This window comes from Octopus bimaculoides, chromosome 5, assembly GCF_001194135.2.
Source record: "Octopus bimaculoides isolate UCB-OBI-ISO-001 chromosome 5, ASM119413v2, whole genome shotgun sequence".
Lineage (NCBI taxonomy): Eukaryota > Metazoa > Mollusca > Cephalopoda > Octopoda > Octopodidae > Octopus > Octopus bimaculoides.
This window is the reverse complement of record NC_068985.1, coordinates 126734954-126752596: the sequence shown is the minus strand read 5'-3', so window position 1 is coordinate 126752596 and position 17643 is coordinate 126734954. Positions and strand designations below refer to the sequence as shown.

The following is a 17643-nucleotide window of genomic DNA, read 5'->3' as shown; positions in this document are numbered from 1 at the left end:
TATATATATATATATATGGTAAATGTTTTTATTTTTCATTCCCTTTCGAAATTATCCCTAATTTGTGGTGTGGAGTTTTGACTGCTCCTTCTAGCAGGTTAGATGTCCTATTATGGACATCTCTGATGTGTTTAAATGTACACTGTATTTTAAATCAATAATATATAGACTATTGACTAATTTTTTCTTCTTGCTCGACCACTGGTGGCAAATAGAATTTCTAAAATTTTTTTTGCTACCCTCAGATTTATTATATATATATATATTTATAGCCTGTACCTCCTGCAGTTATTGAAGTAAGGCTCCAGTACTCTTCATTTGATGCTGTAATTCATGCATTTTCTTTTGGAAATTATATATGCCTAGCTAAGGCTGTGACATTTTGCTTGTTCTGGATATTAAAGGAGGACTTAGGGTTGTTAAATCTGGTCCCAAAGAGACTTTCAGTCACAGGGACCTGTGACATCACCTCCACTTCATGTACAGTCTTTGTTTTGCATTGACCATTAAGTGGACATGCAGTATTGCCCTTACATGACCTTTCCAGTTTTGTTTCAGGCATGGGCTTACCTACAAATATTTCCTTTACATTAGGTGCACAGCAAAAAGAAAGTCTTATGATATATCTATTAAATATTTTTCTATACATTTGGGGATAGTGTTTATCTACTAACTGAAGAAATATCTTACCTATACAGGTTTTTACATTCAGAGAGAAGTGAGGTGTAAACCACAAACATTTCTGGTCGCATTTTCTCTCGGTGGCCATGGAATTAATCTTTTACTCTTAAATGCTGTGGTACCAGGGTCTCATTGAAGTCAAGGTCATGACATTCAGAATCTCTCTTCTCAAAGACAGGTATGAGGTTCATTTGCTGACTCCCTTAATCAGGTTCCTGAACATTATGGCTGAATGACAGGCTGTATCATGTCAGACACTTGTTTAGTGTCCTAAAGGGCAAGGCCATATCGAAGGAATCAACCACCCTCAGGCTGATTTCTATTGTGACCTGGAGTCCAAGACAATTCAAGGAATGGCTTATGTCTTTCTTACACTTATCAAATGTGTAGTCATTTGCCCTTCTCAGTATTGTCAAAGCATCATCTCTGCAGAGGCCAAAGAAAGCAACATAGATTATAACATCAAGTGGAAAGTACTAGAGAGGTGCAAGCCTTACTTCAATAGCATCAGGAGGTGTAAGCAACCAATGCCTGGTAGAGAAAAGACCTAAAAAATCTCTTCATCCTATACAAAAATGAAATTTTCTTATCTTGCTCACATGAAACAAAATAAGTGCTTGGATACAGGCAGACTGCAACATGATTATAAACATTAGTTTCCAGCACCAGGTTTGCCATACACAAATTATTACACACACACACACACACACATGTCCACACATGATTTAAAATTGAACACTCATCCCATCCCAATTTTCTGCTCCCTCCCCCTGCACACACCAACTCCATACTATCCACACTTATGCCCTAACCCCACTTTGCAGATATCATAAATACACTTCAACCCATATGCAAAGGGCATCATTTCTCCCTGAATTTCTCCTATGGGTTTTTTGGTTCCAGTTTTTCACAACAACCACAAATTAGATGTGACACTTCCTGACCTCCAGTAGCTGAGAGCTGTCACCATACTCTGGATGCAAACCCTCCTGATGGGTACTAGGATTGGTTCTCCATGAACTCTCATGTTCAAAGCCAAATGGTTCAATTAGTTGAAATGCACTTATAATATTGTATTGTATAAATATTTATATACTTACTCTGTTGACAAATATACAACACTCATGTATTCTTGTCTGGTTAGATGGATGCATGCATGTATGTATGTATGAAAGAAAATTTCTTTTAGATGCATATGTGAACTGCCTAATATATGTTCATGATGCAATAGATTTACAGGTATTACAAAGAAATATGAGACAGCAATTGCATAAATTGCTATTCAGTTTTTCTTCCTCTTAGATAATATAGAAAGAGGAAAAAAAGGAATCAATAAAAGAAAAATAAATTTTCACAGACTGATTTCAATTCTGAGTAATTCAATGAAATATGTCAACAGCTGTTTAAAACAACGGAAAATACTGTTCTATCAGTAAAATGCAGAAAGTTCATGCCTTTTAACCAAAGTTACATTGACTTCATTGTTAGCAAAGACAACAATTGATTTTTCAGTGGATCAATGACTCTATTGCTGCCATCAGTACGTATGTTAGCTTTGTTAATGTATTTTATTATTATTTAACTATCTAAAGGTGGATAAGGTGGTAGAATCGTTTGCATGCTGGGAAAAATGCTTAGTGGCATTTCTTCCAGCTTTACATTCCAAGTTCAAATTCTGCTGAGGTCAGCTTTGCCTTTTATCCTTTTGGTGTCGATGGAATAAGTACCAGTTGAACACTGGGGTTAATGGAATCAACTAACACTCTCCCACCAAATTTCAGGCCTTGTGCCTATAGTAGAAAAGGATTATTATTTAACGTTCCTGCAGTGACTGCACATGGTCTAGTAGTTAGAGTATAGGACTAACAATCATAAGGTTGTGGGTTTGATTCCTGGATCAGGTGGTGCATTGTGTCGTTGGACAAGGTACAATGTTTCAAGTTGTTCCAGTCTACACAGTTGAGAATGAGTACCAGCACAGTGCTGATGCAGCCTTGGTTTCTTCAGCTGTTATATCTTTGATGTTCCGCTAGGTTAAGGGTGGAAAGGTCAAGAGTGTGTCTATGTCTGCTTGCAACTCCATAGCTACCTAAAACAATTAGCCAAAGTGTGATACATGCTACCAGATCAAACATACTTGAAAGTGACAATTACGTGTGTTTTACTTATCTACGACTTTCTCTTAATTATAACACCTGAAGTACCAGACATCTGGGGCATCTTAACCACCCAGGTGGGTTACAAAGCAGACAATGGCACAGAATGTGGAAGAAGTGGAGTATCGAAGTATCATGACCTGGATGTGGCACAGCTGTAAGAAGTTAAGTACCAAAACACTATGAGTGGGGCTTCTCAGAAGACATTTTGTTGTTCCGCTCTCCCTAGAGTTTCTTACTGCAAGTTTATTACATTCTATTCTTTTTATGCCATTTTTATCTCCTATATACTGTTTCACAGTTGTTACTTCAATTTGATGGAGTATTTTTTGTTGTTTTACAGACAAAGCAAATTAACTGTGTACTTGTTGATAAAGACAGAGGTTTAGCACACTATTTGGTTTCTGGGCTCATTTAGCAGGGCCCATTTTGTCTCAAGCATCTGCCCAGAGTTGTCAAAAGTGACCTACAGTTGTTCAAGCAGGTTATTGATAACATCATTTTCACCTGACTGGGTGGACTTGACTGAGATCACACATATAGGACTTGCAAAGATGAGAGACACAGCCTCTCTGCTCCCTTGGCTGAATTAAAGAAACAAAATGTCCCATAATTTAAGTATATGCGCATGAGAGTATGAGTGGTTGGATCAGTTAAACATGAACAAACTTGTTTCGAGGTCAGCAGTTCATCTGCACTGCACACTGCACACTGTGCAGTGCAGTGCAGATGCTTTTTTTAAAGGTTAAGTTCATTGAGCTCTAAGCAAGTACTGTGATTAGCCATTATCAAACTGATGAGTGATTTGTTGGCTTGCACTGTGAAGATCAAAGGAAATATTTACCACAGTAAACCAACAAATTATTAAGAGGGGGGAAATTTATTTCTCATCTGCTTAACACTACAGAAATCCAAAAACAGCAAAGGCTAAAAAAAAAAATTAAAGTTCATTTTACACACAAACACACACACACATATATATACATGTACATATGTGTGTGAGTGTGTGCGTGTGTTTGTGTAAGCATGCGTGTCTTGTTTAACGTCCACTTTTCCATGCTTGCATGGGCCAAACAGTTGAGGTGAATGTTCTATGGCTGGATGCCCTACCTGTTGCCAACCCTCACTTTTTACCAAGTAAAGTAATATTTCTGCAAGATCAGAAAGACTGGAGACAAAAGACACTGCTTGTATGATCGTGACACTTGTTTACAACTATCATGATATAAGGAGACAGGCAAGCACGTGCACGCACGCACACACACACACACACACACACACACACACACACAGACACACACACAGAGCTTCCTTCAATTCCCATCAACAAAACCCACTCACAAGAAGACACTTGCACAAAGTGCCATGCATTGAAACTGAACTTGAAATTATGTGACTGGGAAACAAACTTCTTATTACACAGTCCATCTGATTTGAAGTACCTGATTCATGGATTATGTTACCTTTGAAGTGCATTGTTTCTGCACCTTTGATTATATATATATATATATATATATATATATATATATATATATATGTGTGTGTGTGTGTGTATATATATACACACACACACACACCACCACCACCACTGTCATCATTGTTTTCATTATTTTTATGGCTGGAAGAGACAGTTTCAACACAGAATCTCTTCATTTTATAATCATCACCACCATCCTTATCATTTTAGTCCTGTTTTACCATGCCTGTAGATTCTTCACATATTCTGCAGGACAGCAGCTCACCATTTGTTATGTTACAGTTCCTTGTGAGGTTCCACATCCTGAGATTAGTCTTCACAACTTCTTTCCATGTTTTCTTTGGTCTTCACTTCCTGGCACAAGCCTCCAGTTTGGAGATAACTTTTTCCATTCTTCCTATTAATAGTAGAAGCCTTGAAAAAAATATAGGGCAATGAGTGCCATCCTTCCCTCCCATGATTAAGCAGTACAAAAATATCCACTCATGGAAAAGCTACAATAAGTTAAAGAAAACGTAAGTTTAGTTTGGCTATCTTCCCACATGCTTTAATGATTTCATGTGAGCAGAGCACGCCATCTATTATGCCCTTCCCCCCGCCCCATGCATGTTCTTAATTCATCAACATTTACCATTCAGCTGTCCTGAAGCAAGTTGTCCACATAGGTTAGATGTTTTCTTCCGTTGACTGTTCCTTCAACTGATTGCCATAAGACCAGTTGACACACAGGTCCTTCTGGGTTGCATGATGCAATGACCAGAAACCCTCATTCTTCTCTGTTGAATCTTCTGTTGCTTTGGGTAGATCTTGATGAAGTTGCTTGTTGGCTAAATGAGCTCTCCATGTAATATTTAGACCCATTCTTAATATTCTTGTGTAGCAGCTGTCTATTTATTTTTCAAGGTTTTTTTGGTGAGGGTCCAAGTTTCAACACCATATAACAAAACTAACTCTAATATGGGGACAAACAATATAATTTTCAATTTCTGTGCCATCTTAGGATTCCAGATTTTACAATAAAAAAGTATGCACAATAAAGCAAATTTCATATGAAAATAACAACAAATTAATTACAACTTACTTCTCGGTAGAAAAGGTCAGTGTTTCTGAAGACATCATAAGCCAATAGATTGTTCTCAGTTCCTATCATCAATACATCATAATCCAGTGATGGATTCAGGTGGCCAGCACACAGTGAAAAAATCTTCTGGTTAATGTTCAATAGAGAGACTTCACCACCAGGGTTTGGACTTCCGTACTTTGATACATCAGGTACTTTGTGTGGAGTATGAATGAAAACCTAGTAAGCAAAAAACAAAAATAAAAGTAATTTTCTTAACATCTAAGCAAAAAGTAAAAATATACCCATTTGGTATCAGGACAATAAGCGCTAGCTTGTTATTCTTTTACTGTTTACAGTCAATTTATGTTCTTCACTTTATATTTCTTTCTTTTTTTTTTTTTTCATTTTTATTTGTGTCAGTCATTGGACTGTGGCTGGGACACCATCTTGAAAGACTTCAGTCAAACAGATCTGTTTCTTTTGCTAAACTGTTAAGTTACAAGGTCATAAACAAACCAACACCAACTGTCAAGCAGAGGAAGTGAGTGACAAACACAGAAACAAAGACACACACATACATATGCATATATACACACACACATATATGATGGAATCTCATTGATAACAATGTATGAGCATTCAACTTTTGCCGAACGACCTGTACAAATGGTTTGTTTATAGTGATCAAATGTTTGTGCCGCACATTAACTCACTCTCTCCATCAAATCAACATTGTATGAACAGGTGCACTGTGTATCATGTGTCAGGTGTCGAAGTGATCACAGAGCAACGTGAGATGAAGTGTTTTGCTCAAGAACACAACACACCACCCAGTCTAGGAATTAAAATCATGATTGCTAGAGTGCGAGTGCAACATCCTAACCACTAAGCCATGGGCCCTTACACACATACATACACACACGCACACACAATGGACTTCAACAGTTCTGTCTACCATATTCACTCAAAAAAGCATTGGCCAGTCAGGAGCTATAGTAGAAGACACTTGCCCAAGGTGCCATGCTGTGAGACTGAACCTGAAATCATTTAATTTCAAAGTGAGCTTACAAACCGCACAGCCATGCCTGGCAAGAAAGAATAACATGGACCGGAAGTGAACTGTAGACCTAATCAAAATACTTGCAACAGAGTGAACACTACTAAAGGATCCCAAGAGAAGAAGCGGTGGTGTTAAACTGGAAACTATGAAGGGTGTTTAAGAGTCTTGGTTAGCCAGTCTGATAGGATAATTATAATGCAAATGTTCCCAAAAGTCACAGAAACTTTTAAGGAGTGGTTTTGTATTATAGATGTAACTGTGGCAGTGTGGTAAGAAGCTTGTTTCCCAGCCACATAGTTCTGCATTCAGTCCTACTGCATGGCACCTTGGGTCAGTATTTTCTCCTATAGCCTTGAGCTGATCAAAGCTTTGTGAGTGGATTTGGTAGACAGAAACTGGAAGAAGCCCGTCATGTGTGTGTATGTGTGTGCGTGTGTGTGTGTGCATCTTTGTGTCTGTGTTTGTTCCCCACCACTGCTTGACAACCAGTGTTGGTGTGTTTATGTCTCTGTAACTAAGCAGTTTGGTAAAAGAGACTGAAAGAATAAACATCAGGCTTTAAAAGACAAGTACTGGGGTTGATTCATTCAACTACAAATTCCTCAACGTGGTATCCCAGCATGGCCAGTCTAATGATAAAAACCTATACCCCCCCCCCCCCAAAAGACCAAACATTTATATTAAGGTCATTATTTTAAAGCTGCTTTAAGAACAATAATGGAACATTTACTGATGAGGTGACTCAATTATGGTTTCAAATTTTAGCACAAGGCCAGCAATTTTGGGGGAGGGTGTAAATTGATTACTCTGACCTCAGTACTTAACTGGTACTTATTTTATCGACCATGAAAGGATGATTGAATTTTGAAATCAGAATGTAAAGACAGATGAAATTCCACAAAGCATTTTGCCTGGCATGCTAACAATTCCACCAGCTTGCTGCCTTGAGGTGACTCAATAATAAAAGAGTTAAATTTATTGTAAAGTGCATGGTGGAATAAGTTGTTATGCAAAACTTGAAGTCCCATTCAACATGAACTTTATAATATAATGAGTTGAGAATATGATCATCTGTAAACAATATGTTTATAGTTACCTTTCCTCCACTTGTGGCACAAGTTAATGCTGGGTAGTTTCCAAAGTAATTGCCAATAGTTACCAGACGAGGCCGGATCTTTAGGTTCAACTTCAGAGAGAATACAGGAACCAACATTTTGTGACACAAATATTGGATCTGTGAATAAATAATATAAATGATTAATATCTTTTCCAAGGATATTTAATGGGAAAACATCACCACTACCACCACCATCACCATGAGCATAATCTACAACACAGCATATCTTTACTTGTCTGCACCTTGTATCACCTCATCTGTGAAGACTAATATTCTCAGGTATCAACACTTCTTTCCATGGGAAACCACTCTTTTGCCAAATCACCCACACTGCCAAAACATTAGAGCTTGCAATGTCTACAGTGGTAACAATGGAGAGAAAATTAAATCAAGTGCTAATAAAACCACTCCCTTAATCGATTGGGTCTTACATTTTCATAGCTCTAATGTGATTATTATAATGGAAAGGCTCTTGGGTGTATGAACTATGGTTCATATCCAAGGTAACGTACTGATAAGCATAAAGGTAATTAAAAAAAGCCTAAAGTTGGTATGTTGACTTGCAGAAAAAGGAAAGTGAAACTTCTAAAGGTTAGTAAAGGCTGGTTTGAAATGTTTAAGAAGTACTTGAATTTGCACAACACAAAAATAACAAGTGAAGCTGTCAGCGCTAATCCAGAGACTGCTAACAATTATTCTAGGGTAGTTGAATAAAAAAAAGAGGGCTACATACCAGAGCAAGAATCAGACACAAGGCCAAAAATTTTTGGGGTGGGGGCCAATCGATTAGATCGACCCCAGTATGCAACTGGTACTTCATTTATCAATCCTGAAAGGATGAAAAGAAAAGCTGACCTCTGTGGAATTTGAACTCAGAACTTAAAAACAGATGAAATACCACTAAGCATTTCGCCCGGCGTGCTAACGTTTCTGCCAGCTCGCCACCCCTATACCAGAGCAAGAATACAGTGTTGATGAAACTGTATTTTTCTGGAAGCACATGCCTACTAGAACATTTATTTCTCAAGAAGAAAAGTCAACACTAGGAATTTAAGCTTCCTAAAAGCATCTGACACCTTGGGGAGGAAATGTAAAACGTGATATGAAATTAAAGCCCTGAAAATCCAAGGGCTTTCAAGGGTTACACAAAGTTTAATTTATCTCTGCTTTGAGATTCAAATAAGAACACATGGATAACTAAGAGCCTTCTCAAGGAGTGGTTTACAGGCATAATATTTCCAACAAATCACAGCTCATTTTAGACAAGTTGTGATAACTAACATCAAAATATATTATCTGAGAAGAGCTTTCACACAACTTATGAAACTAATTGACATGAAGAATAAATCTACAGTTAGAGACTTCTGCAAGAAGTTCAACAAAATGTATGCTGTGGATAACACAATTATGTTATGAAATAAAATAAAATCTTCAACTTTGAATGGTGCTTGAAAAACTTCATTGTAAGACTGTATCTGTGATTTTACAAGTTTTCTACAAGCAGAAAGTCTACATCAAATTCAGAAAAATCTGATGGCCCTTACAAATGGTGTAGTGTTTGAAAAAAAAAACAGTGGATGACATGACAAAGTAACTCGTGATTGAATTAGAAGAGGTGTTTACAATAAGTTCAGTTCCTACAACGAGTTGTATATCAACAACAAATTCGGATAAGTTTTTTCCTTTAGATGTTAAACTAGAAGATAGAAGACAGTATCCTTCATTATCTCAGTAACTTTCATTCCACCACCACCACCATCCCTCAGCTGTCAACATCTTTTGATGTAAAATTGTATTCTATTACGATTCTTATTTATCCCAAATGTATTTCTTGAAATGTTTTTATGTTAACATATTGTACAGTGTATATTAAAAAATTGTGTTTTCATGCAAATAAAAAGTGATTGTGTAGTTTACTTTGCTATTTTGTTTCTTAAAAACTGTTATCACTTTACAACTTGAAAATCAATAGGAAATTAATTTTGAATTACGGAATCTTGTGCTACAAGTTTTCCAGGAGCGCATTTCTCACGTAAAGCGGGGTATTCCTAATCGAAGTATTGTTCGTTAGCATTTGGGGAAATAACGAGCAAATTTTCGTGAAAAAGGAATTTACTTTTCCTAGCTGCACGAAAGTTTTTTCAGTATAGGTATGTGTGTGTGTGTGTGTGTAAGAGGGAGGGAGGGAGAGAGAGAATTGGGGGTGGGATTTCCTAAGCATCGTATCCCTTATTGAAAACCAAAACATTATTCCAGAGCCAATGACAAAACCTCTACGTGATCAGTCGAACTTTAATTCCCCGCAAAATCACACTTTAACATATTTGAAAAGGAAAACCATATTGTGTAATGTAGTTGTTTATACACTAAGTCTATAGTAAAAAAAAAAAGAAAAAGAAAAAAGAGACGGAAAAGTCACAACTGGAACGCCTTTGATCATGGGTCAGTTCGGTCATGGCTGGTTTAGGCTCCACAACGACAACAACAGTAATAGTCAATGCGGGTAAAAGTTCAAATATGACTATGATAGAGTAAAATGATTTCGATATTATAAAATATACGTCACCTGATGCTATTTTGTGCAATTACATTTCGGTATCATTAAATTATTTTGTGTACTGAAAGCACGTTGACATTTCTTTACAGCAACAAACGACGCGTTGTTAGCCAAGCTAAAGTTATCGCTAACCAGCCACGGAGCGAATACAATTTAAAGATTTCATTTGTTAAAAATCAAAATATTACTTCAGCATTTGATTTCTGGAAAATAAACCTGTTTTCCTCCTTTTTACATTTAAATATAATTTTTTTGTAGTAAAACTGATATTTTATTTGCTATAATTCAATGAAAACAACATAATTTACAAAAGTAAAGATTAAGAACATTCAGAAGTAAAAAGAAACAAGAGAAAAAAAAAAAAGATCAGTAAAATAGAGGCACACATTCATTTAATTACTCAGGAGGCCAAGGAAAAGTTGTTCAACCTCTAAAACATTTTTTATAAACACTTCCGAAAGCACTTACGGTGTTACCGCAGGTGACTGCCAGGCAGAGGCGCTGATGTTTTTATATTATAGACGTTTGGTGTTTAATTACACATTTTGCAGTTTACTCGCTTCTTCCTCCCAGCGGTAAAACCAAAATTAATCTCAAATTTTATCTTCCTTTTATCTTTTACTTGTTTCATTCATTGGACTGTTACTATGCACGGGTACCACTTTGAAGGGTTTAGTCGAACGAATCTATCCCAGTACTTATTTTTTAAATTCTGGTATTATATCGCCTACTTATGCTGAACTACTAAGTTACAGGAACAGAAACAAACCAACACCCGTTGTCAAGGGGTGGTGGGAACATACAAAAATACCCTGTTATTGTTGAAATTCCAACGAGGGAGCCTTGGATCTCGGTTAGAAACCTGTTCTTTCTCTATTGGCAAGAAATCTTGAAATAAACTGAATAATGACTGACAGATAGATAGATAGATAGATAGATAGATAGGCTACAAATAATCACAATATTTGGGACTATGAAAATCTGCAAGACCTTACGATTTAAAGGATGATGTTTAAAAGAAGATACTTTCTTTTACAACCTTTCTACCAAGTAGGTGGCTAGTCAAAATTTACTCTAAAATTAAAACGGAAAAAAAAGAAGATATATACATACGTACGTATATTCATACGTACATACATACAATCGACGGGCTTCTTTCAGTTTCCACCTTTCAAATCCACTCACAGGGTTTTGTCGACCCAGAGCTATACTAGAAGACACTTGCCCAAAGTACCGCACAGTAAGATTAAACACAAGACCACATAATTTGGAGGAAAACTTGGATCTTTACCGAAAAGGTTCAAAACTCTTTTTCAATATGTACGCTTTTTTGTTGACGGTTAAACAACTGCAGGCGCAGGAGTGACTGTGTGGTAAGTAGCTTGCTTACCAACCACATGGTTCCGGGTTCAGTCTTCTACTATAGCCTCGGGCCGACCAAAGCCTTGTGAGTGGATTTGGTAGACGGAAACTGAAAGAAGCCCGTCGTATATATGTATATATATATATATGTGTGTGTGTGTGTGTATCTGTGTTTGTCCCCCCAACATCGCTTGACAACCGATGTTGGTGTGTTTAGGTCCCTGTAACTTAGCGGTTCGACAAAAGAGACCGATAGAATAAGTACAAATTCTTACAAAGAATAAGTCCTGGGGTCGAGTCGATTCGACTAAAGGCGGTGCTCCAGCATGGCCGCAGTCAAATGACTGAAACAAATAAAAGAATTAAAAAAACTGATGGAGTTCGCTAGAGAGAGCAGATGAGTTTATAGGAATGAGGAAGAGAGACTTTGAGATAATGTCACTGAAGCAGAAGAGTTAATCGCCTAAATCGTCTCCAGTTCATGCCTTGTACTTTATATTTTTGAATCTGGAAAATTAAAAGGCAAAGGTGACCTCTGCGGGATTTGAACACAGAAATTAGAGGAATAACGCCAGGTATTTTGACCGACACTCGAGTGATTAAGTCAATCCCCCGCCTTAAAGTGGAAGAAATAGTGGATTGCATGTAAGCGTTGATACTGCCTTTTAGAAAGAAATTAAAGTATCGAGTGTAGGTAGAATTAATAGAACGTCGATGTTTGTTCTGACATTCGGTATTTTAAGTTTAAATCCTGCCGAACTCAGCTTTGTCTTTCATCACTTTCAGAACTGTAAAAATATCAGACAGGATTCATTATGGTATTGTTCCAGTCCTTTATGTCTTGAGCTCGAATCCTGTCGCCGCCTTCTTGAGTGATAGACAATATGGCCTTCGATTTAACACCACCATATGACACCTTGGACTCCTTTAGCGGAGGTCCACTCTGTTGCAAGTATGCAAGTTGCAAAGCAGCTTCTGTTTAAAGCTATCTACCTTCATCTCTCCCTTTTGAGTCTCTCTAAAGGGCCGAGAACAGAGTAGAGAGAGAGAGAGAGAGAGCAGTGTACAACTGAAATGTTTAATGGAGTATAGAAGGTAAGGAAATCGTGACTTAGACAGAAATGAGATTTGGGATTTGCATGTTAGTGAGAAGCGGTGGGTACAAAGTATTATGTTTCTGCGATTAAGCCTGTAGGAATACGGTGATACGAGACAAACCAACGGAGTAACCTCAGAGCCAAATCTCCCTCAATATCATTACCTTATCTTAAAGACTTAGGGAAATGTAATTTTAGATAGAGTGTATGTGAAAATATGATAGGATAATTACATCAAGAATACTTTTGATTATTAGTCAGATCGACGAGGGCTAGGAAGAAATTTATTTTGAAAGAGTGTGTTCGTTTGGAGAGAAAAAAAATCAGTAGAATTTAAATCCTTTCTACTATAGGCACAAGGCCTGAATGGAATTAAGAATAACCTAGCCACACTCTAACATAATGTAAGGGAGATAAACTGGCCTATAATGTGTTATGTCCCTTGACACATAATTTATTTTCATGTAAACAATTTTTATCCGTTTAAACACTTGTTGATTAGCTTCAGGTCAATGCCTGATTGAGCCGGAAAATGATCAAAGGTGTTCTAACTATGACGTTATCTTAGAAACATCTAGGACTTCATTATCAAATGCGACCACGTCGAAGCTTCCTCGTTGGCTCGATACACGCTGTGTATTACTCACCAGCCAATCCTAAGTAAACAACAACACGAACACGTTCTATACATTAAAAGAGAAGACAGGAAGGAAACTTCTATGTAGTTGATTTATCTGCTACAAAACAGTCGTATGTCCCTTAAGGCCCACATTCAATAAGGACATTCCAATTTCTCGCAAGTTCACAAACCCAGAAATTGTAAAATTAAAATTGTCTGTCTGTAGGTATATATGTATAACTGTATGTATGCGGTTGAGTGCAACTTAGTTACCTAACAGTTTCTTTTGCTTTATTGCTATTTCGCTCATGTTGTTTTGTCCATCTGTCAATCACTCTTTCTCCTTAACTCACCACACTATGTAGCTGGTGTAGCTAAGGATGGTGGTGGATGCTTCCTGTTCACCATCCATTGCTCCTAGTGTAATTAGGAATGCCACTGCAACTGTCTGACTCTCTCCCCAACACTCTAACATTACTCCAATTCTCTCTCTCTCTCTCGTCCTTATGATCTTATCTCTCTCATCCATTTTCATGCATATACATTCAGGACCGCATCGGATAAGCATCTACACCCTACACACTTTCTACTCTCACTGGCTATTAGGCACTGACATCTATTCCTCACTCTAGCCATTTATCCCTCTCTTGTTATCCATCATCATCTTGTCTCTATTCTCTCTAATACTGGCTCCATGATAAAATGCAACCAGTGCATTCTGTTAAATGTCTTGTTGAAGGCATGGCAATATCTCTAGTGCTAGCACCATGAAAAAATACATTCAATACACCGTAGCGAGACCAATTTGTATTATTGCATATTTAAGAACATTAAGATTGGTTTATATAAGCTCACCATGCCCATTTGTTGTGATTGGTTAAAATACTTATCATATGAGTTATTGAGCCCTGTGGTCAGTTGAGTGTCATGCAGGATTGGATTGAAGGTCCAATCATGTTGCACATAATATCTTTCAAATGACTAATCCTGTATGTGTCCTGGAGCCTGCTTTTTTCCATAAATTGGTGCGACAAATTATTTATGAGTCAGAGGGGCAAGAGCTTTTCATTGAGGTGAGTTTTGCAGACCCTGCCATTTCAGAGGAGAATTGATATATAACGGAGCCCATGCATCCAATGATGATTCAAGCTGAATTAACAAAATGATGGACGAACAACAACCTCAATAACAAACTTGCAATATTTCTTGTTTTGATCCACTGTACCACTTTAAGAAGGAATAAAGTCCCAATGTTATTTTAAAGATGGTTTCTTTTGTTGCTTATACAGATGAACACACAAAATATATAATACAATGGTATACATATTTCTTTACTAAAACCAGGGACATATTCCTCATAAAAACACTATGTAAATTGGTTAGTGTCAGGAAGGCATCCACTCACAGAAATCAAACCAAAAATAAAACTTACAAGTGAGATGTAGTCCTCTCACTTATTCAAAGCAGCAATGACTTGTCCAGCTGATACCAGCTTGGAAAGAGGATGCAAAAAGGTGATGATGATGATGATAAAATTTTTTATACAAGTTTTCTTTTTTTATGAAATAAATGTTTATGTTCAAGATTCTCATATTCTGTTGCCAAAAGCCATATTTATGATACAGTCAAAAAATTAAGAAAAGACAAAATAAAAGTTGGTGTCTGTTCCCACGAGATAACCAGGAACACAGGATTTTTGTTTTCAAATCATGATTCGTTGGGAACAATGAGTTCCAGGATGTGTGTGTGTGTGTGTGTGTGATTGAGTGAGTGTGTGTGCATAGGTATACACAGTATCTATCTATCTACTTAACTCTCTAAATATATATATATAAATATGTATGTAGGCATGGTTGTGTAGTTAATAGCATGCTTGCTGACCATGTGGGCTTGAGTTCAGTCCCACCGTTCAACATCTTGGACAAGTGTCTTCTGAGCCTTGTGATTGGATTTGGTCGACAGAAACTGAAAGTGTGTTGTATATATGTATATACATAAATAGATACATACACATACACACACATACAGATATGTATATCTATATATACATACACATGCGCATGCATGCACATACACGTAACTGCACACACACTCTCTCTCACACACACATGTGTGTGTGTATGTAGAGGCTGTATAAAGTTTCTGAGAGAATAGAAGGCAGAGAGAAAGGTTAAAAACTCTATGTATATGTCACCAAATTGCCAAAGAACAATAGTGACGATAGCTTGGATACAAATGAAGAGTTGCAAGAAAGAAACCAATGATTTCAAAACTCACTAAGACCTGAAAGTTCAATTGGATCAAAGAGTTTTGCAAAATAGAAGATAAACTTTGGTTGTTAATAGTATGGTCTGAAAAAAACAAATTCAGTTAATTTTCTAATCTAAGGCTGATGATTTGCAAGGAACAGAGCATGGAGGAGTAACAATTATGGTATTTGTGAGTGGGTGGAGTCAATTTGGGTGACAGGCAAATCAAAGTTAATTTTTGTTGAAAATCATTTGAGTGGTCCAAAATAGTGTCACATCATCATCATCATCATCATTTAATGTCTGTCTTCCATGCTGGCATGGGTTGGACGGTTTGACAGAAGCTGACCAGCTGAAGGGCTGTTTTAGCATGGTTTCTATGGCTGGATGCCCTTCCCAACACCAACCACTTTACAGAGTGTACTGGGTGCTTTTACACAGCACCAGTATGGGTGCTTTTTATGTGGCACCAGCACTTATGAGCCTACAAGATTAGGGATGTTCAATTAGAGAGGGGATTGCAAGGGATGAGGCTATATGCAAGGGGGCCTGTATTTTTCATACTAGAAAAGGGTCTACTAACCAGCTATTCCGATACAGGAGTTGATAAGAAGATCACTGCTTTTTGAAAAAGATGGCACTGCATACCGTGCAAACAAAGTATCCGAAGCTTAGAAAAGAACTCATGTAATCAAATATCTGAAATTGGTTGTCCAAAACCCTGATCTTAATCCAATAGAACATGTTTCTTTATCTTTTACCTTTTGTTTGTTTCAGTCATTGGACCTTGAGCATGCTAGGACACCACCTTGAAGGGTTTAGGAACAAATTGACCCTAGTAACCTGGTATTTATTATATCTGTCTCTTTTGCTAGGTCCACTAAATTATGGGAATTTAAGCAAACCATCACTAGTTGTCAAGCAGTGGCAGGGGACACACAAAGACATATAGACACATACATATAAAAACATACATTGTATATATCTATATGGTAAGACCAAACTCATGTATATATACATATATATTTGGTAAGATCCAACTCCTGTCTCTCAGTAGGAAGCAGGATCCCTCGCTCCCTTCCATTTACATGAGTAATAGGTCTGAGGTATTACATGGTGAGACAGTCTAACCACTTGAGGAAAAGTCTTCTTTAAAATTGCTTGATCCTACATTCTCACCTATCTTTTTTGAGCTTATTACATACAGTCAATTTGCAGGTCTGCATCTGTAAGGTTGCATCATTGTATGGGTCAAAGGACTACCTCACATCTGAGGCCATTTTGTATCTTTATAAATTGACTATTTGTTCTGGTATAGAATGCTGTTGTCATATTTGGGCAGATGCCCCATCTCATCATTGGGATCTCCTTGACTGGGTTCACAGGCAAGTCTCTAATTTGATTGGTTCCCTCTCTTATTTCAATTCTGCAACTATGTCACATTGATGTGATGTCAATCTCGATGTTTTCTATTGTTATTACTATGGGAAGTGCTCTGATAAACTTTCTCACTAATTTCCAGATCACTTTGTGCCAACTCACAGCGTCTTTATCTCAATGCTGTTGTGCTTCCACAAATAAGGAAGTCTTTCTGCAGTCATAGCTTTTTTCCTTGAACTGCCTGATTTGGAACTCTCTTCCATCTCATTAATTCTGCTCGGGTATGGCCAAGGCTGTTCCAACAGCTTCTCGTTGATCTTGTTCAGTATTCTCTCCTCTTTTAATTGCCTTATATCACTGGCTAATGTTGCAACATTGCACCTCTCCTGGATTCTAAATAAGGACCAAGATGATCATTTAGCCTAACCTTAAAAGGGTCTACCATTGTCCCAATATATTTCTGAGTGTGTGTCCTTCCACTGTTGTCGGACAACACTACCTTTACTTTGTAGACTATGGTCTCAGTGTTGCATCAAGCATTTGCAGAACATTTACAGCTAACCTTTCATCCTACTTTTTATCACCATTGAATGAACCAGGATTGTAAATTCACCTTCAACATAAAAGAAAAAATGTGTTTCTAACCAGGATGTCTGAAAAATTTTCATTATTGTGAAGTGCAATAATTAGCGTGTAACTGTCAGTAACCTTCTGACTGGTTATGCCATTACCAGGAGTATAATGTTTGACAATATAAAAGTATACCAGCCTGTCTACCTACCTACCTACCTACCTACATACATACATACATATATACATGCATAT

General features: G+C 37.3%; 1 protein-coding gene across 3 annotated transcripts in view; it reads right to left on the bottom strand.

Annotated features, from left to right (window-relative positions):
* LOC106878812 (Bardet-Biedl syndrome 2 protein) overlaps positions 1-11439 on the bottom strand; it is a 55520-nt gene extending 44081 nt beyond the window's left edge. The window contains exons 1-3 of one of the 3 annotated variants that reach the window (XM_052967998.1): positions 11403-11439; positions 7534-7671; positions 5396-5614 (exon numbers count right to left, since the gene is read on the bottom strand). In XM_052967998.1, the coding sequence (XP_052823958.1) occupies positions 5396-5614; positions 7534-7650 (336 nt within the window). In that variant the 5' untranslated portion in view covers positions 7651-7671; positions 11403-11439. Of the gene's footprint in view, positions 1-1781; positions 1882-5395; positions 5615-7533; positions 7672-10120; positions 10257-11402 lie in introns of those variants that run through there. The other 2 variants (XM_014928154.2, XM_052967999.1) reach the window with 2 other exon arrangements.
* Between the last annotated feature and the right edge of the window lie 6204 nt (positions 11440-17643).